Source organism: Artemia franciscana, chromosome 4 (genome assembly GCF_032884065.1).
Source record: "Artemia franciscana chromosome 4, ASM3288406v1, whole genome shotgun sequence".
Taxonomy (NCBI): Eukaryota; Metazoa; Arthropoda; class Branchiopoda; order Anostraca; family Artemiidae; genus Artemia; species Artemia franciscana.
In genome coordinates this window covers 8,529,824-8,553,557 of record NC_088866.1, presented here as the reverse complement: position 1 = coordinate 8,553,557, position 23,734 = coordinate 8,529,824, and the positions used below count along the sequence as shown (strand labels likewise).

At 36.1% G+C, this 23,734-nt stretch overlaps 1 protein-coding gene and 1 long non-coding RNA gene across 2 annotated transcripts in view; one reads left to right on the top strand and one right to left on the bottom strand.

Moving 5' to 3' along the window:
* The first annotated feature begins 586 nt into the window (after window positions 1–586).
* Window positions 587–14,990, top strand: LOC136025948 (uncharacterized). Its single transcript, XR_010617182.1, has 2 exons — window positions 587–939; window positions 14,776–14,990. It is a non-coding gene; the product is annotated as an uncharacterized LOC136025948 (long non-coding RNA).
* Window positions 14,991–16,028: 1,038 nt separating this feature from the next.
* LOC136025946 (uncharacterized) overlaps window positions 16,029–23,734 on the bottom strand; it is a 15,809-nt gene continuing 8,103 nt past the window's right edge. The window contains exons 3-6 of the mRNA XM_065702043.1: window positions 22,637–22,888; window positions 21,123–21,342; window positions 17,813–17,929; window positions 16,029–16,219 (exon numbers count right to left, since the gene is read on the bottom strand). Of these exons, the coding sequence (XP_065558115.1) occupies window positions 16,099–16,219; window positions 17,813–17,929; window positions 21,123–21,342; window positions 22,637–22,888 (710 nt within the window). The 3' untranslated portion in view covers window positions 16,029–16,098. The remainder of the gene's footprint in view (window positions 16,220–17,812; window positions 17,930–21,122; window positions 21,343–22,636; window positions 22,889–23,734) is intronic.

Genomic DNA, 23,734 nt, shown 5'->3' with positions numbered 1-23,734 from the left:
CTACCCCTCAGGCACAGCCCTGACATTGCTCTGCAAGAAGCTCATCCTTGCACCAAACATCTACCTGTCCATCGAAAACCAAATTTGCAATATTTCACTGCTGCGTAGCGACCTCAGCTGGAATAGCCTCCTCTAAATTTTTAGGTACCTTGCAAAAGCACCTTGCGTTACTGAAAGGGGAAATATGTCAAGCGAAAATGTGCTATTGGTAATGCAGAAACAAAAGGAACTTGATTTAAGGCCTGTTTTTTAAACACCCCAAATCCAACGCAGGAACCTCGGTAGTTCAGAATTATTGTTAATCCGATTACTTTTTTTTACTTTGACATGGCCATTTCACCCTATTGAAACGTTGTTATTTTAATTACAACTTGAAATGGGAGTTTCCCTGCGTGTATACAGAATCAGACAAATGGCAACTGATACAAACCCACATCAATGTTGGAAGACATTGCAAATTAAATCGCGTTGAAATTACACTTTTGAAACAAGCCTCTGCAGTTTTTCTTAGCCTTGAGCATGAATATTATCTTACTCAACAATGAACACGACATTTTCGAAAACCTCGGCTTTTTTTATTATCAGATGTGACTGTGGGAATTCTTGAGCATAACACTTAGCACTTTAGTCCTACATTGTAAACTAATTTTAACCTATTTCCAATACATATGTATGGTTCAAAAGACTGCTTTTCCTTTCACTCATAGCTTTAGTCTACATTTTTGACTTTATAAGTCTGTATGTATTTTTATGGTATATTTTATAAGCCCGTTTTCACAAAAAATTTCGTGTCTGTTTTCAGATCGTTTCGTTCTTAAATTTGTGAATGTTATAATATTCAAATTATTCCCACGTGTACAAGAATGGCACAAGGCAGTCACGTCAATAAGGGAAAACCGACTTTCAATAAAAAGTCAACTTCAAATAAGCCAGCCAAACGTAATTTTTTTCATATTTTTCGGTAGGCTTAAATTGCAGTTTATTTCCTGTTCCAAACTGAAAAGTTTCTGCATTTGGCTATTGCTATGCTAGGCTTAGTAACAACTTACCTAGCTACCTGAAGCTATGACAGCTCTTGTTTTATTCCCATTCAAATCTAGGTAAATTTCTTTTTCAGTGGCTCCTTACTATGTTGAAAAGTAGTTGAGTTTAGTAAATAAAACTTTTGGGAATGAATCAAAGGCCTAAAAATATGCCATGAAAAGGTGTTATCAAGCTACCATCTCAACCTTTTTTTATGGCACTTGGTATCTACCAAATGACATATACCAATTGCAAATTCTGTCAGTCTGTTGGTCTGTCTGTCCTGTTTTTGCTAGTTTAGGCACTTCCATGTAAGCTAGGATAATGAAATTTGGCAGGTGTATCAGGAACCAGACCAGATTAAATTAGAAATTATCATTTCCCTGATTCAAATGTCTGGGGGGATGGTTAAATTAGAAAAAATGAGGTATTTTATATACAAATGGCTGGTTAGATTGATATTGTGTAAAATTCTAGTTGATTGACTTTTGGCTATCTCAGAAATGGGTTAGGTTAGGAAAATGAAATGGTTAAATTATAGCAAACCATATAACTGGCTTTTGTATAATGTGAATCTACCACTCAATGCCTTTTTTATGTTATTTACAAATATAATAATTGCTTCTACCTCAAATTCAGATTTAAGGACTTTTTGAGCTCTTAAAATTGTCCTAAATAAGGTAAGACAACCAGTACTGGGACACTTCAATCACTCTGCCTATTCTGGGGCAGAATCTTTTGTTAGATTGCAACATGTCCAACACTAGGACAAAAGACAACAGGTTTTTTGGAAGCAACCCAGAAAAATATATAGATTGGGTTTCCAAGATTAAAGTCTTTTGTCCCAGTATTGGACATGTTCTCAGACTTTCACCAACTATGAGGCAATACAGCGGGAACTTTCATCTGCAAACTGGTCAATGCTTATAACAAGTGACATCAATGAGTTGTGGTTAAATTTCGGAAAAACTCTTCTTGCTCTTGAAAAGAAACATTCCAGGGTTATTTTTAGGAAACAGCCCAAAACACTTCCCTTCCTCACTAAGGAAGTTAAGAAGCTGATTAACCAGAAATCTAGAGCTTGTGAACAGTATATGAAGAAGAGGAACCAGGAGACCCTGTCATTTTATAATGCAGTACAGAATTGTGTAACAGATTTTTAAAAAAAAACTGAAATCTGCCGACAAGGAAAAATTAGCCTCTGAGATCAAGTTGAACCTAAAATCTTTTTGGAAACATGTCTCTTCTAAAAACCCAAATCATCATACTATTCCTGACCTTGTTGACCACAGTGTACTACACTCATCTCCAATAGATAAGGCTGACATTCTAAATAAACAATTTGTTTCTGCCTTTACCCTAAAGTCAGGTACCTCCTCACCAGATCCTCCATCATATGAAGTGCTTTTTCCTATGCCTGATCTGTCAGTAAGTGAAGAAATGGTTTTCAATAGCCTTGAGAAGCTTGATGTAAATAAGTCAAAGGGACCAGACAGTGTTCATCCATGTCTTCTTAGGGAGTGTCAAAAAGCTCTCAGCTACCCCCTATGCATGCTGTTACAGCTATCTCTTCAAAATGGGGAACTACCACATGATTGGAAAACATCTTATATAACCACAATCCATAAAAAGGGACAAAGAGACTCAGCAGAAAATTACCATCCTATAAGCATCACCTCTGCAGTTGTTAAGGTGCTTGAGAGATTTGTTAATAAAGCTCTAATTGAACATCTTGAGGTCAATAATATCCTTTCCACATCACAACATGGATTCAGATCTGGTAGATCTGTGGACACTAACCTTATCCAAACATATGAATTAGTGACTACACTGCTTGATAAGGGTTTTCCTGTTGACATGATTATTCTTGATCTGTCCAAAGCATTCAATAAAGTTTGTCATGAATTCCTCATAATCAAATTGAGGGCTGCAGGTGTCAACGAAGGTGTTCTACAGTGGATTATGGGCTTCCTTTCTGAAAGATCACAGAGTGTCAGAGTTTTTGATTCACAAAGAGCTTCTCATTTCTCTTCTCCCACAACTGTATTAAGTGGCATGCCCCAGGGCACTATTCTTGGACCAACACTTTTCAACTTCTATGTTAATGAACTACCCACCCTTCTTTCAAATCTTATTACCCTTTATACTGATGACTCAAAACTAGTTGGAAAAGGGGCTTCTCCCTCTGACCAGCAATCAATTCAAACAGATCTTGATAGTCTAGGAAGATGGGCTGACATTTGGCTTCTGACTTTCAATGTTCACAAATGCCATGTAATCCATTTTGGCAAACATAACAAGCATCATAAGTATTTCCCTCAAGACAATTTCCTTTCTGCTGTTTCCAATGAAAGAGATCTTGGGGTTATTGTAGATTACCAATTAAAGTTTAGCAGCCATGCTAAGTCTGTTTCATCTTCTGCAAATAAAACCCTTGGTATTATAAAAAGAACCATCTCCAGTTGACACCCTAGAGTTCTTATGAAGTTATATAAGGCGCTTTTACATCCACGCCTGGAGGTTGGAATGTCATTAGCAGCCCCTTTCTTCAAAACAGATAAGAAGTTGCTTGAGGATGTCCAGCATTGTGCCACCAAGATGGTTACCAACATGAATAAATTTCCATACAAAGAAAGACTACGTCGTTTGAAGCTGCCAACGCTGGCATACCGACGGAAAAGGGGTGACATTATTTAACCAAGAAAATCCTCTCTAAAAATACCCTTCCTGGTCTCTTTGCACAGCCCTTGCATTCTGGTACTAGAAGACATTCTTTGAAGCTCTCCATGCAGCATTCCACAAGTAGACATAGAAGCCACTTCTTCAGCCAAAGAATCATCAATATGTGGAACCAGCTCTCTGAAGAAACAGTTTCTGCTACTTCAACTGACATGTTCAAGTCCCACCTTGATAGGGAATGGCTCTGCCAGGAGTTCCTTTACAATTGGGAAGCTGCAGAGTCTAATCTAACAGCCACAATCAACACCAAACGAATTACTTTTTCTCATGAAGCATCACAAGGATATCTTATATTGAATCCTTATATCGCTCCAAGCTGCAATTTAAGGTATGTTGTAATTGAAACAAAGTTTCTGTCCCAGAATAGGGAGAGTGGTCAAAGTGTCCTAGTACCAGTTGTCTTACCCTATGGGGTATAAAAAAGGTTAAAAACATTTGTCTCAGACTTTAAAACATTGATCTCAAACTTACTGTTCCATTATAAATCCATTTTTTAATGTTATATAATACACTAGCAATGAATTTCCAACATTAATTTGGATAAATCAATTTTACTAATGTTATGGCATTTTCTTCTTTGCACTGAGAAAATGTAGTATTATTTTATTGAAAACAGTGCAGAGAAAATGTAGTATTATTTTGTTGGAAACAATGGATAACTCATACTTTAATTGAAAATTTGTCATTATTAAGAGCTTAAAAAGCACTTAAATTTGAATTAGTGGTTGAAGCAACTATTATATTCATAAAAAAACATAAAAAAAAGGCATCAAGTGATATGTTTGCTTTATTGGTATGTTAATTATATGAACTGTCATAACTTTTTGGAAATTCACCATTTTTAAGAGCAAAAAATGTGCTTAAATATCAATTTAACGCAGAAGCAATTATTATGTTTGTAAAGAGCATAAAAAAGGCATCAAGTGGTATATTCAATTTATACAAAAGCTAGTGATATGGTTTGCTATAAATTAGCCAATGAAACTTTCAGGGATAAGTCTAAAGGCTAAAGTATGTCCCAGAAAGGTATTTTGAAGTCCTATCTCCACTCCTCCCTCTAGAGGGCCCTGACCTTTAAAAATTGTGTATTATAAAAGTGAAACCTTGCAAAATAGATCTTCTGCTTGAACAAAGTACAACAAAATTGATTTCAGCTTCACAACTTTGCTCAATCTCAATTTATAAGGTTCTGAAGGTATGCAAATACATTTCCTAAATTTTGAAAAAAAATCGTTGCTATAGCTCAGAATTCTACTCAAATAACAGGAATTGCATTTTTAGAACTAAAGGCAGAGAAAAGGTAACTGAATATTAAGGAAAAATATTGTTTTGTCAAAATTCCAATAGGTATAGACCTGTCATGTAGGTGAATTTCAGGGCCCTCTAGAGGGAGAAGGAGTAGAGGTGGATACTTAAAAATACCTTCCTGGGACATACTATAGCTTTTAGACCCATCCATGAAAGTTTCATTCTTGTAACCTGACCCATTTCTGAGATAGCCAAAAGTTAATCAACTAGAATTTTACCAGATATTGTGTCTCAGAGCTCTTATTTTAAGTCCTGACTGGATCTGGTGACATTGGGGGGAGTTGGGGAGAACCCAAAATCTTGGAAAATGCTTAGAGTGGATGGATTGGGAAGAAACTTGGTGGGAAAATTAAGCATAAGTCCTAGATACATGATTGACATAACCAGAACAGACCTGCTCTATTTGGGGGAGTTGGGGGAGAGTTAATTCTAAAAAATTAAAAAAATGAGGTATTTTTAACTTACAAAGGAGTGATCAGATCTTAATGAAATTTCATGTTTAGAAGGACCTTGTAACTCAAGATTCAAGATTTGTATTTAAACCTCTGTACAACACACACACTATAAAAAAAGGGTCAAGCCAGAGACACAAGGTTGATTGACAAAGACCAGGTATAACAATATAGCACCCCTATTTGAAAAAAAGAAATAAAACAAATGCATAAAATAAATATAAATAAATCTTCAACTCCCCACTAGATGGGAACCCACCCACAAAACAACTGACACTCAGTAAATATCAATCCAAAAAAAAAACAAAAAAAACAGTGTGCAAGCAAGGGTAACCGATGACCAGCAACTTAATTGGAAGATCTCTTATTTTAAATCCCAACCAGATCCAGCATCATTGGGGGGGGGGGGGGGGGAACTGGAAATCTTGGAAATTGCTCAAAGCAGAAAGATTAGGATGAAACTTGGTGGGAAAAATAAGCAGAAGTCCTAGATACATGATTGACGTAACCAGAACAGATCTGCTCTATTTGGGGGAGTTGGGGGGAGGGTTAATTCGGAAATTTTTTTAAAATGAGGTATTTTTAACTTACAAAGGAGTGATCAGATCTTAATGAAATTTCATATTTAGAAGGACCTTGTAACTCAGATCTCTTATTTTGAATCCCAACCAGATCCAGCATCATTGGGGGGGGGACTGGAAATCTTGGAAAATGCTCAAAGTGGAGAGATCAGGATGAAACTTGGTGGGAAGAATAAGATAAGTCCAAGATACACAATTGACATAATTGGACCAGATTTGCTCTCTCTTGTGGAATCGGGGGGAAGGGTAATTTGGAAAAATTAGAAAAAATGAGCTCTCATTTTAAATCCCAACCAGATCCAATTACATTGGGGGGAGTTTGAGGGGGAAACCAGAATTCTTGGAAAATGTGAAAATTGAGGTATCTTTATCTTATGAAGGGGTGATTGGTTCTTGATGAAACTTGATATACACAAGAATCTTATGTCTCAGATGTTCCACTTTGAATTCGAATCAGATTTGGGGATATAGGGGGTTAAAAAGGGGAAACAGAAATCTTGGAAAACGCTCAGAGTACAGAGGTCAGGATGAAACTTGATGGGAAGAATAAGCACAAGCTATAGATACTGGATTTACATAATTGGAATGGATCCATTCTCTTTGGGGGAGCTGGGGGGTGTTATTTTGGAAGAATAAGAAAAATTGGGGTATTTTTAACTTAAGAATAGGTGACCAGATCTTAATGAAATTTGATATTTAGAAGGAACTCATGTCTCAGAGCTCTTATTTCAAATGCCAACCAGATCTGTTGACATTGGGGGGAGTTAGTGGGGAAACCAGAAATCTTAGAAAATGCTTAGAGTGGAAGAATTGGAATGAATCTTGGTGGGTAGAATGAGCAAATTTCATAGATACTTGATTGATGTAACTGTGCTGGATATGCTCTGTTTGGAGGAGTTAGGGCTTTGGGTTCAGTGCTTTGGCGAGTTTGTTGCTTCTGGACATGCTAGGACAATGAAAATTGGTAGGCATGTCAGGGAGCTGCACAAATTGGCTTGATAAAGCTGTTTTCCCTGATATGACCATCTAGGGGGTTGAAGGGAGAGGAAAAATTAGAAAAAATGAGGTGTTTATAACTTATGAGTGGGTGATTGGATGTTAATGAATTTTGATATTTAGAAGGACTTCATGACTCAGAGCTCTTATTTTCAATCCTGGCCAGGATTAAGCCTCTGATAATCCTTTTAAATCAATCTATTGATTCTTAGAATTTTGCTAGAGCTCATACCATATGAGCTCTTGGCTCTTCCAGCTTTGTCACAAGTGCCATATGAGCTCTTGTTTATTTCTAGGATTACAAGGTTGTATGCATGACAAGCATATGTATTGATAAATCTGGGGCAGTTTATGCTGTTGACCTACAAATAAGGTAAACATAGGCTACCACTTGATTCTTAGCTCTCTCCAAATAGCCCTATAATAAGGATCTTACTTAGGAATTCAAGCCTTTTACAAAGCATATACCTTTTTCTTCTTTTTTTTATACTGTTGATAGCATCCTTCTTGTTTAAGCTGGTTTACTCACAAATTGAATTGACTAATGAAGTCAAGAACCAGAAAACATAGGTAAATTTCCCAATTAAGTCACTAATGAGGTAGCTAAGAAACAGACAAATGGCCTATAGCCTATTTAGAATCTGAGTTTCATCCTGGATCCAAATAGGCTATAACATTCATTTGTTTTAGAAATGAACTTTGATCTCCCCCTTGCTAATGTACAAACATACACCCTGTGTATCTGAGTGACATATATGCTCTGTATTTTCTATAGGTCACTCCTTTCTTCAAACTGATTTAACAGTTTGTCAAAATAATGAAAATTTATTGCATATCTACAATTCAGGATATATATTTACACATTAATAGGGAGATTAAATCTAATTTTTAGAACAAATCAATGTTATATCTGGACCCAAAGTCAAGTTCTTATTCTAATTATATTTCTTATTCTTAGCCACATTGTTAGTGAGTTAATTGGAAAATTAACTGGAATATATAATTTAGGTTATATGTTTCCATATTAAGGGTAGGAAGGGGGGTTAAGGTATAGTGGAGCTACAATTGGAATGTGTTAACTACAATTTTTCTGGGCATAAATGAAGTAAGAATTTTTGTTTTTAACCCTTTTATATAGCAAAAAATAAGAGAGAAAGGTATAATCTTTGAGGGTTTGTAATGGGCTTAAAATTGAATTTTCAAGTAAAGCAATTATTATTTTTGGAAAGAGAAAAAAAGGCATTTAGTGGTATGTTCACCTCATTTATAGGTCATAAAATAAACTGCTCCAAATTTATCTATCTATCTCTACTAGTCAAAATTTTGATTATAAATATTTTGGCTTAGTTTGACTTTTCAGTCTCCTTTTCCTTGGTTCTAGTTTTTAAAAATACAATTCCTGAGTATAATTATTCTTATAAAATGTGAATCAATGGAAAGAAGAACAAACAAATGTACAATTAGGGTTATATTTGTCCACATGGAGGGTTGTGTACACTGTCAGGATAATGGCTTATATTAGAAAGGAGCATAAGATAGGGAATTTAATGATGCCCTTTATGTTTTATGTTAGTTTTGTATATAACTAGGGTTTTATAAGGAGAGGGGGCCAGGGGTGAATTGTCACAAATGCAGCTCTAATTGTAAAAAAAAAATATACAATTAGCAATCTTAAAAATGCCCTTGTTTATATTCTAGCATGCCTCCTTCTGGAAAGGCATTGTCTCTAGCAAGCCTCCTTCTGGAGAGCCATTGGTCTGCATATTTACCCTGATGATTTCTATATAGTCTACTGGATTTTCAGTAATGAAGTTTTTTCTACTATGCTGCTAACAACTCACTACAACACCAAGTAGTGTTAATTTAGTTTTTAACCACTTCTAAACTAAACTTTACCATAAGTTGTACTTGCTAGCAGTATGGACAAATCTAGTGTATGCCAGTAAGTGAATATAGGGCTGCAGGACATATGCTGCTTCCCATTGTGTGAGCCATGATTTAGTTACCAGTCCTTGTTCAGATTTGATTTGAAGCTGTTGATGGTTGTAGGTCCCACTGTTGTCTTGCTTAGACTGCTCCACAGACTTATCATGTGGCTGTAGAAAAAATACTTTCTTTTTCTTACCATGGCATGCTTGCAGAGCAGCTTTGCTGAATGACCTCTAGTACTTGACAACCAGGCAGGCTCAAACGTGTCTTTGTCATCAGACTGGAGAAGCTTGTTGGTCATTTGTTGATGGTATGATAGAGCTGGTAGCTTAAGGCTCTGCAGTCAGCATGTAAATTCTTTATCTTTGAGGCCCTTTACACATTTTTTCACCTGTCTTTGGACATATTTGAGAGCAATCTGGTCTGTTTTATTAATTGGTGTGTCAATGCACATTCCAAATTCCAATCTTGGTCTCACCAAGCTCTTATAGAGTTTAGTAACCATTGCTGGGGATCCACTGGTAGTTGTTTGCTTGATGATACCAAGAGTTTGGTTAACCACTGCTACTGTAGCTCAGATGTGGCAGCTGAATTTAAGGTCTTCATGTACAATAACCCCTAAATTTCTTCATAATATACTCCTGGAAATCAGTTGCCTCATACCAGCATTTGAAGGTATTGAGTATCGCCATTGTAGGTTATTCTTCCAAAATGGAGAACCTTGCACTTTTCAACATTAAGCTCAAGCCTCCATATATTGCCCTATTTTCAAAAGCTGTCTAGATCTGACTGTATTGAGGCCATTCCCTGCTGCGTGTTGACATGTCCGATAAGTCACAAGTCACCAGCATTTAGGCTAATTTTATTTGTAATGTTTCTTAGAGTATTGTTAATGTAGACATTGAAGAGTGTAGGCCCCAAAACAGGTCATTGAGGCACCCCACTTTAGGACTCTGTTATTTCAAAGTAGTAAGCTCTACCACTTTCATCAAAAACTCTGACTTGCATCTTTTTTCCCTTCAAGAAAGACATTATCCAGTCCACCACACCCTCTCCAATTCCAGTTGCTCTCAATTTTAACTGGAGCCTTTGATGACAGACTTTATCAAAGTCAAGCAGAACCATATCCACTGGGAGACCTTTATCAAAGAGCTCAATTATGTTGTTGTATGAGTCAATCAAGTTTGTTTCAACTGATATACCTGGTCAGAATCCATGTTTTTGTTTTGATAAAAGGTTATTTGTGGCCTAATGTTTGAGAATGGCAGCATTTACAATACCTTCTAGGATTTTCCCACCAGCAGAGCTAATACTGATTTGTCAATAATTGGGACCTTTGCCCCTGTCTCCTCCTTTGTATATCGGTGAGAGTTGGCAACTTTCCAGTCAAATTTTATGACTGGCATGAATAGACTTTGGGAAGAGCCTTGAGAGTGGCAGTACTAATTGGGTGTGAGTTTCCTTTAAGAGTTGTGGATAAAGGCTACCTGACCCAACAAACTTGTTTAGATTTTTAAGCCAAGATTCAAGCTCAGCCTTATCCACTATTATTGACTTAAATTGCACTTGCTAGCAATATGGACATACCACGTGTATGTCAGTCAGTGATGATGGGGTTTTGGGACATCTGCTGCATCCCATTGAATGAGCCATGGTTTAGTTACCTGATCCTTGCCAAAATTTGCTTTGAAGCTACTGATTATTGTAGATCCCACCATCATCATGCTTAGGCTGCTCTATAGACTTATTATTTAATTGTAGAAGGAATTGTTTTTGTTTTTTTTTTTGTCTTGGCATTCTTGAAGAACAGCTTTGCTATATGATCTCTGGTGCTTGACAACCAGGCAGGTTCAAACATATTTTTGTCATCAGACTGGAGCAACTTATAGGTCATTGTCATATTGCCTCTGTGTTGATGGTATGTCAGAGTGGGTAGCTTCAGGCTCTGCAGTCAACATCCATGCTCTTTTTCTCAGACCCTTTATGCATTTTGTCACCTGTCTTTGCACAGATTTGATAGCCAATTATTGGACACTATTGAGGGTTAATTATGTTGTGTGGTGAAGTTGGAAGGGGGAAGCATCTGGAAGTGTGAATACTATTGTAGACAGGTGATTCAAGGCATCAACGATCTTTTGGGAGTCATTGGATTGGATTCCATTACCATTCAGCTCTGTAACTGTGTGTCTACCAGGCTTATGTGCAGAGGCATATTTCCAGAACTTCTTGAGGTTGGCTTTTGAGGTTGTTGTGATGGCCTCCTTGTATTTCTCTGCCAATTCTCTGGACAAGCCTCAAACTTTGTTCTATACAGCTTTGAACATAACTAGGTAGGCAACTCTATGGGGTTTCTGGCTTATGAGCTTCAACAGTATCTTCTTCTTATTCCTTACAATTGTTTTCTACCTCCACAGGTTTGATGAATGATCAATCAAACTGACTGGGTTGATGCCTAATTTGACTTTAGTTTGTGCACACATATTTGTTAGGTATAATGTCTGAGGGTCAAAATTGGTATTTTTTCCAAATGGGGGTTGCTGAGACTAGTTGAGTCTCAGAATACCTGCTGTCTTCCTAATCTCTGGATAGAGGTCTAAACAAAAAAAATTGTTTTCTAATTTTTTTAATTTCCACATTCTTGTCTGTAGTTATTCCTCTTCGTCAGTAGTTGCCTAAAAGCTAATTTGGAAGAAATGCAAAAAAAAAAAAACAGAGACAACTTAGCCTATCATTTAGCCTAGGTCTATATTCTGACATTATAGAGGAGGGTTGGCTAGGAGTCAATTTAAATGGAAAGAGTTGTAAAATACAATGCCACCAATCTGGGCAATAGCCTCATTCCACTATTACTAAGGGAAACTGGGTAAACTCTACAGATCCCTGGTAAAGTTCTGGATGAGGGCCTTTTTGCTATCTCGAAAAGTAGTGGAATTAGGTAATTGATTCCTTCAGGAATGTGAGGGCCTAAAATACAGCATGTGGTAGCGTTTTCAAGGTACTGTCTCTACTCGACTGAATTTTCTTTAGTGTTCAGTTTTATTTATTATGAACAAGCACATAATTCAGCTGATAGAAGACTTTTATTGAATGCCCAATTCTTGTTTGGCATAACAGACAAATACATTAAGATGATAAGTGCTATGTGTGGGAATAACATAGCTGTGGTTAAGGTAAGAAATGTACTTTGTCCTAATGGGAAAACAAAATTCTCTTTTATGCTGACAATTTTATCTCCTAGATAAAAATATTAGCAAAACGAATGAAGTTTTAGAGATCTTGTGAGTTCAGGGTGCAAGAATAGGCTTGAATTAATGTCAAGACGACTAAGTTGCTAAGACTAGGAATAAGTAAAGGTGAAGAGGTGGTTTTGGTAACAAGAAGATCAATCGAGTGGACAGGTTCACTTACTTAGATAGTATTGTTAGTAAAGAGGGGGGGGGGGGTATAGTGAATTTATTAAAAGTAGAATAGCCCAGGGTATTTTTCACAGTTGAAAAAAGTTTGAACAAATAGGAAGAAAAGTCTACAAATCAAGATTAGAATATTGGAAGCTAAACTCAACTGACTAATGGTATCTAAGATAGTAATTTGTAAAAAAGAAAAAAAAAAGATTTCTAGGACCATTCTGAGAGGATAGATAAGATGGCTAGGAGACATTCTGCAGATGAAGGATGACAGATTGCCTAAGATAGTTCTTGTCAGCCAGATGTCTAGGGCCAAGCAAAAAGCAGGTTGTCCCCAAATGGGGTGGGAGGATGCTGTGAAGTGTTGTCCCCAAGAAGTGGGAACTTATTGGAATTATGTAAAGAGGTTTTGAGTAGTTTGGGATGGAGGAGGAGCATGTGTAGCTGTGACTTTGTGCTGTAGTGGTTTGTTAGTAGTAGCAGTATCTCTACTAGGCTATATACTGATTTCTAGGACTTAGAAGATGACATAGGAGACAGGTTAGGTTTGTCAGTAGCATCAATCAGTATGAGCCATAACAACTAAATTCAATGACTTCTTACATACCTACTGACTAAACATCAACCTATGTAAATTTTGGCAAAGGATATATTACTTTAATTTTGGGCGTTTGTGTCTCTTTTTCCTTGACTCTAGGTATTAAAAACACAATTTCAATGATCTCAGAAGCATACTAAGTCATATCAAGGGTTTTTCCTATAATTTTAGAAATAGACCTAGAAAATTTTAAAACTTTGTAGGTCATGATTAAGTAAAACTAATTTCTGTTGTATCTCATTTGAGCTGTAGATCTCTTTCAGAATATTTCACTAATTTAACACGAAGACTGTTGAATATAATTGCACTTTTGAGGGGGGGGGTGGAGATAGATGCCTCAAGAATTTTCTGGGGCCTCATTGAGGCTTTGAATGTGTTTGTCGAAGTCCCATTCACCTAACTCAATTACTTTATAGGATACAAAGAGCCCCTCATCTGGAATTTTAGTCCAAAATCAATTAATAAAAGTGAGAAACAATTTTGAAGTGCTTGATAAATACATATACATCTGACATTAGAAAATAATGTGCAGTTTTATTGCAACACTGGGAATCGACGGGTTTTCATTTTTCCAAAAATATCAACCATAGCATCTAGATTCAGCAATTTCCTGAGAGCCTTTTCAGTTATCACAAGCACCAGATCAACATCCCTCTAACACCCATTCTTAGTCAAAGACAGGGGCTAGATAGGAGTACAGCCCTAACCTGCCTCTCCTTTCCAACAAGATTACAGATTTTGGGCAAAACTCAAAGAGTGGGTAGATACAAAATTAATATCTTGGGTTGGGGGAAACATGGGCTCCCCCATTAGTATTTTGGTCTCTTTAATGCTGTAATCAGTGCAACTTCTGACCTTCTCAAGAGGGGGACGATTGCACCTAAATTCGTCTTCCAGATCCATCCTTGGACACAAGAATCCACTTCTAAACCATCAACAAAGTTGCATGACTCCCCCATAACAGGTATAGTATATTACAAGGCTATGAACATACTTTTTCTGATTTTGCTTGTTTTTTCAACAATTGGCAAAAAATATTTTACAAAAATTAATGTAAACTAATAGAATCAGAAAAAATCCACACATACCTTGGGCCATAACTGGTCCAAGGAGAAATAGAAACAGAGAACATTTAACCTGAAATAGAAAAAAATAGATTCACACAAACTTGTTTAGTTTTCCTAACCTTTATTCATTTTGATAAACAAAAGTTGGCAAGAAACAGAAATCAGTATCAAGTGTAAAGTATAAGAACAAGAAGTATCAGGCTCACAGCTCTTCAAGGGGCTCTGGTTCTTCAGTCAAAAAGTCTACTGATGAAGTTTTGTACACGAGACTCTTATAAAAAGAATGTTATTGTTATTGTGGGAGGGGGGTAAAGTCAAGCTGGTCTGCATGCCTAATGTGCTAGGTACAATTATTCTGCATATTATGTAGTAAGAATTGTTTTCTAACCTCACACTGTCCAAATACTTTATCAACCCCCCTCCAATAATGTGTAAATATATATCCCAAATTATGTATTTTCCATCTATTCTGTCACTTCTCATTGTCTTGCCTCACGCTAAGCTGAAAGAAACTAACGAAAAAACGGGTTTGCAGTGTGTTAATGCATAAACAACTTGAGTGGTAGGGGGTTTATCATACAAACACCAAAAAAAAACTTCCAATACCCTATTTGGTTAGCTAGTTAGTTGAATTGGTCACTTTGTTACACCATTCTAAATGTTCTTAATTCTTTTCAGAAAGAGGCTTTTCTAAGCAGAAGGCAAATAAGGTGGAACTGAAGAAATTGAGGAAAGACCTCACCAAGACAATCAATAACACTTTAGAACAGCAGCTGCTTGAGCAAGTTGTCCAAATGGAGCCAAAACCAATGAAGCTTTTGGGCAACAAAAAAGTCGCCAAAAATAAAAAATAAATTGCTGTGTAATGCAAAATAAAACTGTTTTGAAGACAAGGTTTAGAGCATTCTTTAAAAAAAGTATTTAGATAGGTTTTTTCATCACAAGCAAGATGCTGGATTAAAATCTACAAAACGTCAAATGTTTTAGTACCATTTGGAAGTACTTGCTAACATATGTTATCTAAGAGATAGTAAAGAATAACATGCCTTGCATTAGTTAGTATTTTCCTGCCATCATTATTTAGAATAGAGCATCTAGAAATTTTCAGAATTTGATTTAAAATTTGGATGTATGTTACCCTTCTTTTAAGGGTAAAATTAATTTGAGGGCAAGTAACTATCCTTCTAATGTAGCTTTTGCCCTTGGTAAAAATTTCTAAGTGGGCCTCCAATGATCTGTTTAGCCTTTGTAGCAAGGTTGCTAGCCCATTCCATGCATCTTCCACTTTCTTAAAATCATAATTATGCATGGATTTTTATCTCTAAGATCAGGAGACACATAGTAAGGCCCTTTGGTCCAAGCAAATTTTGTCTTAAAATCTGATTCCTTTGTCTGCTGGCTGATTCTGAGCACACCTGATTGGATCAACCATTCCCCGCGAATATAAATTATTCATCATCAAAACCATTAGAAAACACATATATCCTTGTTTTAATGGCTTTGCTTTCTCTTTTGGTGGGAAATACCACTTGTAGAGAAGATAGCAAAAAAGGCAGGATCTTTAATATCAAATTATTATCTACCATTTTTTCAAATGTAAACGGCAAAGTTAGAAATATGGGACTGAGTAGAAATCCCCAAATGAGCCTGTTACAAAAAAAAGAAGAAAGATGAAGTCTCATGGAAAATAGAAATAGTATTCTTTCTTATATGAAAATGCAGCTATGTGAACCTTGGGGCATTCACAGTTGATACAGTGTCTTCTCATTTAAGGATTTGGAATCAATGTCTCTTGTAGGACTATCGTTGGGCACATTCATAGGATTTTTTTTATTTCCCTTCCCCCCTGATTAATCTATAATTCCCTTCCACCCTGTATATGCATTACAGTAAGGAACCTAGTAAGTACTTCATACGGCAGTTACAAGAAATAAGTAAAAACGCTTTATTAAATGCAAGTTATAGAATAAATTAAAAAGAAAATGATATCCTATAAGAAGTTCAGCTGCATGAACATTTGTCTGTTGGGCACTTATCTTGTGGGTATCTCAAGCAGTTGATGTGACAGAATACATCTGTTCCCTTAATTCTTTCTAGACCACCGATAGGAACACAATCAGTTCTGAAAACATAGATCAAGAATTACGTTATTGTGAACTATCTAGTCTATGACAGCGCAGTAATCAATTTTAATAAATATGAACTCAGTTTAAATGGTTGTCTTTTGAACAAAGGCCGGAATCTTTTAGCCAGTGTCTACCTTATCCTGTAATTAGACCTTTAGCATCTGTGTCCTGGAAACCAAAGAACAAGGTTTATTCCAGGGGGAGGGTTACCGGATTTGAACCCTCCGAGATATTGTCTAGCTCGTAAAAAAGTAACAAACAAGCATATAAACAAATTTTGGATGCGTTTTGTTAGACCAATTTTGTAAAAATAAAAAGTCTGGACGTAACCTTGCCAGAGAACTTTTTACTTTTCTTGTGGTTTCTCACTTACTGGACTAAATAAATCTGGAAAATGGTAGTTTGTTCATTTGGTTTTTCTGTTTTGAAATACATCCACCTATTATCCTAAGAAACTCAACATAAACTTTGCTTCAGTAATTCTGCATGGAATAGTTTGTTTTCGTAATCTGAATGCTTATACAATACTTGAATATTTCATTTGTTTTTTGAAAGCTATCTGGTTACAATACCTCTTCCAACTATATCAAAACTGATATAAATATAACAGTTCAAAATAGGGATGAAACCTTTTAATTGACAGTGAAACAAATATAAAATTTTTTAACTGTATGTGTTCGAAATATCCAGTTAAAAATTTTATATTTGTTTCACTATCAATTAAAAGGTTTCATCCCTATTTTGAACTGTTATATTTTCGTCATGGAAAGACAGTGTGGTCTTCGAAGTTATCTAAAACCGATATATTTAAAAGAAACAGAAATACAAATGTTGGACACAAAAGAGGAGACAATTAACAGTGCTTAATTTTCACATTTGTTTTTATGTCAAAGTCTTAAAAGAGAATTTCCCCATTGTCTGTCGTTATTTCTGATTTCTATGTGTTTTGTTTCTTTTTAATTTAAAAATAAAAAAAACCTAAATTTTATTCTATTCTACATGCCATGCCATATCCCTAGTAAAATGTAACCCAGCTGTAAAAATAATCAGCTTATTTCTTTCCTTGATGAGTTTTTTACCACTTCTGAAACAGAGCCCATCTTAAATGAATACTGGTATATATGAGATTTCGGAAATTTTGAGAAGTAGGTGTTACTTAACTATAAATAATATTGGAAAGTTCGTCCGGGTAGGTATGAGGTATCGTGATGTTTTCTTAAATAATTAGTTTAATGTCTTTTCAGTCTGTATTTGTTGCTGTATTTTTTTTTTCACTTGTTTTGTGTATGTCACCATGGCCCAATTGGGCTTTTCGTGTGAATAAATCTATCTATGCTCATAATTGACATGTTTCTACGGGTATTTTGACTTAATGAGTGACAACTGAAAATTGCCTGGAGTATCAATTCAAACATTTTGATACCCTTTTTAAGGATGCAATCTTGAGTATTGACGTTTGACATAATGGCTTCTTATTATCCAAAAGTGGCTTCAATTTTCAGTATGGAATAATTTCCTTTTAACTTGTTGTTAAGATCATGACATAGTATTTTTGTTATCTCCTAGAATTCGGGTATTAAAATACTTACATGCATTTGCATCGGCTTTGTGGACAATTAGGTGGGTACTTCAAACAGTTGGTCATGCACCACTCATCACGTTTTTTATTTCCTTTATATTTGCCGGTAGCAAGGCAAACTTGGGAGCTGAAAAAGGAAAACTAAATAAATACATATATCCCTAGTATATATTATTCGCAGACTCGTTTGTCTAGTCTTTCTCTGCCCTCAAAAATGGGGGCTGTCACTACTGAATCCATCCCTGGATATCATTATCACAAAGTAGCTTTAAAACAGATCCTCTATTTTCACGAGTAGAGTGTCTCTGCCATAGTGCTCTAAAGAATCACTGAAAGAACATATAAGTAAATGGACAGTTGATTATATGGACACATATACTAGCAAAATACTAGGCATAGCAGCTGAAGATTTGCTCTTTAGCCCATCTAACGTTGTAGCTCGGCCATCCAGCGCTGAACATATAAGTAAATTGACAGTTGATTATATGTAGACACATATATTAGCAGAATACTAGGCATAGCACTTAAAGCTTCGCTCTTTAGACCACCTAACGTTGTAGCTTGGCCATCCAGCACTGAAAACATAAGTAAATGGACAGTTGATTATACGTAGACACATATATTAGCAAAATACTAGGCATAGCAGCTGAAGCTTAGCTCTTTAGGCCACCTAACGCTGTAGCTCGGCCATCCAGCACTGAACATATAAGTAAATTGACAGTTGATTATATGTAGACACATATATTAGCAGAATACTAGGCATAGCACTTAAAGCTTCGCTCTTTAGACCACCTAACGTTGTAGCTTGGCCATCCAGCACTGAAAACATAAGTAAATGGACAGTTGATTATGTGTAGACACATATATTAGCAAAATACTAGGCATAGCAGCTGAAGCTTAGCTCTTTAGGCCACCTAACGCTGTAGCTCGGCCATCCAGCACTGAACATATAAGTAAATTGACAGTTGATTATGTGTAGACACATATATTAGCAAAGTACTAGGTATAGCAGCTGAAGCTTTGCTCTTTAGCCCACCTAACGTTGTAGCTCAGCCATCCAGCACTGACAGATTGTCCTGCTTATGTTGTGGCTTTAATTCCCCTCGGATTCTAGGGCTTACCCGCTCTTTGGTACTCTCGGTCTACTTTCGGTGTAATTTTTTGACAAATTTGCTAGATACAACGTGTCAAATTCTTGAGTACCTGCCGTTCCTTTGCATGTGTTTTGACCCTATTGCTAGTCTATTTCTCTATATTTGTCATTTTGTATATACACTGAAAAATCGGCTAAAAATAAACATCTAAAGTCGGGAAAATTCACTCACGACCTTAAGAATTGATATAGGCTACAAAAATTGAAAGAAAAAGCTAAAAACAAACTGAAAATATGACACCATGAGAACAAGCGTGAAAGGGCTGATGGCAAGAGCCCCCAAGTAAAGCGACGGCGTATATAAAGAATACGGACTAAAAACAAATATAATTGTCCCTTCAAATTAATTGTCAATTATTCTTTTTCTGAAGAATCAACTGTTGATGAAACTGACTTTTTTGAATCATTTCTCAAAAACTGGGATGAACCATCTTCTGCCTTCTGCCAATTCGTCACTCCGCCTTCTGCTTGATGTTTCATTCCATATTTATTTATTTAAACGTAAAAAAAATTTCAAAATATGACATTCCTGCCAGGAAAGCACGAAATGAGTGCTTGGCTAGGGCAGGGAGATAATTAATATTAATTAAACAGCAAACAACAAACGGAATAAACCAACTGAACACTAAAACTGAAAAAAAAGGAAAGGAAAAATAACCTAAAGTTATAACTTTACATAAAAAAGAGAGTAAATTATGGAAACAGGTAACTAGAAATAAAGAAAGAAGAAAACGAGGGGAGGGGGTCTGAATGAAGAGAACGTTAAACGATTTTCTTGTAATGACCTTTCACTGCTCGCTTGAACAAAAAAAGATTATTCGAATTCCGGATATCGAATGGTAGTTGATTCCAAATATTTGGCGCAAAAATTTAATTAAAAATGAACCTCTTTTTGTTTAAGGCGCTTCTTGGACGATGTCACAAGAATGTCGCAAGAATGCAGATCTTGATTTATTGTGAACATATTTAAGAATGCTGACGAAATGAGGCTATTGAAATATTTAAAGCAAAAAATTGGAATCTGGAAATCCCGAGTCTCCGACTCATCAAATATCCTAGCACTTTAGAATTGAAGGTTGATACTATCTGTATGTTAAACCGGAGATACGATTTGAATTGCTTTATTTTGGATGATTTGAACTCTTTTATAATAAGAAATAAAATTACTTGCCCACATGGAACACCCATAAGACAAATAAGGATGAAATATATAATGATAAATCATTTTTAGTATTTTCTTCGGAAAACGGAATTTAAGGTGGCGGACGACTCCAAGGGATCTTGAAAGTTTATTACCAATTAACTTTCGATGTTCTTTGCATGAAACATTCTCATCAGCTGTAAAACCCAGATTTCTACAAGTTTTGGTGGAAAAGGGTGACATCTATCTTTACCTTTGAAGATACTTTGAAGGTCATGTCTCAGAATGTATCAAAGATCTGTGCCGTAATGATCGCCCACTCGATATTAAGAACGTCCCACCCCTAGCTGAAAGAAAATTTTGTATAGATGTTTTGTTTGAACAGACATATGTCTTGGTCCTGTTGCAAAAATAGCGTTTTTTAAGCCCACCTACAGGATGTTGAACGTGGCCCACCTTTTATTAATGTTATTTCAAAAATGGAACTAGTTTCCATATTCTAGGAGTATATAACACTAATCAATCCCTGTTAAATTTTGCTTATAGGACAAAAATCAGACACAAAAAAATTACACCATTTCTTTCGCCATTCAATGGTGTTTCCCATACAATAATCACTCTCATTGAAATTGTGTCCTAACCCTCCTCCTCTCCCTCCCATTGGGCCAGATCTAGGCTATATAAAAAGTTTGATTATTTTTTAGTTGTCTATTGTGCTTATTTCTTTTGTGCTTTTTTGTTGGTTGTGTGCTTTTTTGATAAAGGTTGACTTTTTGTGCTTATTTCTCATCAACAGTTAGTTAAAAATTTAAAACAAAGTCAATTCAAAGCAGCAGAATCAGCAATGTTTTGTAGATGTGGCTCTGGGCTTTATATGGTCTTTTTGGGGGTTGGGGTTGTTGGCAACAATTACAATGCTAGTGATTATTATAGAACTAAAATAGCTATACTGATGTGCTGTGCGAATGAGATTGCCTGACCACGTTCGCCACCCAAATCCAAAACCAGTTGTAAAACAATACTTACTCAACAACAAGTGGCTCAAACTCTTGACCCGGTGAAAGCGGAGGAGACGCTAGTTGGCCATCTTTAGACACATATAGTTGGAATGGGTTTTCCTCAGTGGCGGGTCCAGGCCTGGATCCAGAACCAGAAACGATTGAAACATCTGCGCAGTTAACAAACGTTTCTTGGTTTCCACAGCCCACTGCTCCAGTCCCGTCAGGACAGATACCCCATGTATTTCCTTAAAAAAAAAGCTTTACAGTACAAGGCTTGGGGCTGAAATCGGAGTTTTCGTGATTTTTTTCTGAATAGAGTTAGAGTCGAAACAACAGAAGTGATGCGAGGCCCTATGGAGTCGGAGTTATGTTGGGAGTAAGTTCAATTTTTGCTGAACGAAGTTAGAGTCGAAGCAACAGATGTGATGCAAGGCCCTTTGGAGTCGGAGTTATATTCGGAATAAGTTCAATTTTTGCTGAATAGAGTTAGAGTCAAAGTAACATCTCTCAGTTGGATCAAACGCTTGCTCATAATCTGTAAAACTGAGGATAGAAGGCGTTTGGTGACTGAGGCCCTTCTCAATTATTAATCTAAGTGTGAAAATTTGGTCGACGCATTGTCTACCCTTCTTAAAACAGCCCTGTTGTTGTCTTAAAACTATATTTACAGCATCTCTAAGTCTAAAATGTATTATCGTGCTAAGTAATCTGCTTCCTACAGAAAGCAGGGTAATGCCTCTATAATTACCACACTCGCCCTTATCAACTTTCTTATGGAGGGTTTACTTGTAATTGACTAAAATCGCAAGGAACGTCCCCTTTTTCAAAAATCATATTCAAAATTTTCAGTAGCTTGTCTCTAACCTCACAACCACCATTTAAAAAAAAAAACGTATTTACCACACTATCAACACCTGGAGCCTTACTATTTGACAGTGTGTAAGCGCACTAGTCTGAAATAGTGATACTTGGATGTTACTTAGATGAAATTTGGGTACCATGTTGACCATGCTCCATTCTTAATTTATGCAACTTGAACCTGTTATCTTACTTTGGGGTTTCGAAACCTATTAAAATTTATTCATTTTGCCAGTATTTTTACCTAGGATACGAACATTACCTGCGTACTCTAAATCTATAAGGGTTTTGTCTTCCTGTTTTAAACCTTTTTCTCCCATAGCCTTTCCTGTGTTCCATACACTAGATAAATTTGATATCTATATAAAGTGGTTCCATAGGACAATGCACGTCAGAATAATTCGTATGCTGGTGGCATGTACATACTGATCTATAAATCTGTGACTGTGGGTAGGGCCGTATCCAGGATTTTTTGGGGGGAGTTGCGAATTTTTTCGGGGAATTTACAAAAATGAAAAGATGAATTAAAAATTTGTGTATATTCATTTTGTTACTTTTTTACGAGTGAGACAAACGTTTCGGGGGGGGGGGGTCAAACCCCCTTGCCCTCACCCTGGATGCGGCCTTGACTATAGGACAATGTGCTCTGCTAATGAGGAACAAGAAGGTGACATATATTACCTGTATAGTAAGTCCATTGAATAATGCAATGAGAACAGGTCACTTTTGGAGGTAACTGAATCCTGTATTTAAAGGTACCTTTCTTAGGGGTATCTTTACTTATTTCGTATCTTGTCGTATTTGTTCCAGCGATCCTCAAAGGATATTTGTCGAAGCAGGCTTGCATTTCCTTGTTTGAATCATAATTTGAGGGACAGAGTTTTAGCTCGAAATAACCCCAGTGGTTAGCTGTGAGATCGATATTGATGTTAACTGTCTGAAATAAGAAATATCAATATTGAAAGGAAATCCCGTACAAAATATCATGACTGCAGCAATAGCTGCAACCTAGTAAAGGGTGAGTCACAACCCATAGTAACCGATAATTTGAAAACGGGTTTTGAAAAAAATTGGGTGCTTACATGTTATAGTGATCACACCAAAGAAGTGAAGTTAGGTTAACCTTAATGAAATATACCAAAATATGATGAACATATAGTACTTAAAAAATCATTACAACATAGAATTGTTGAAAGCAGGCCACCCAGAACGCATTATATTAAATACCTAACCATCTCTATATACTAAATATTTAATTAAAATATACCTGCATAGTACTTTATCTCGATCAGGCTAAGGTGATTATCTCCGAGTGGACACATAAAATCGGTTCCATTACAGATCAAGAACAAAGGGCGGTTGCTATAACGCTTAGGTATCAAAACCTACTTAGTGCGAAGAATTTTTCGGTTAACAGGTGGTGAAATATTTTTTTGAATTTTGTTCAAATGAAAATGTCCAAAGAAGTTTTGCAAGATTTATTTAAAAAAAACTGGCACTGCACTGAAAACTTTTACTAAAAACTGAGTTTGGTTAAGATTTTTCTATACTAATAGTATTGATACCATGCTAGGGAAAAATTGTTGAAGGCCTTTTAAATTAATATTTTATATTCTAGAGGCTCCTTACGGATTTTTCTGCTCCTAAGAAAATATCCTGCTTTTTGTGTCGGTTTTGTGTTTACAGTAAAGCGCTAATTTTATAATTCTATAGATACAGGAAAATACCATAAGTCAGTTCAGCTAGTTTTGTAGATACATTTTGAATAATCTCTGAAGC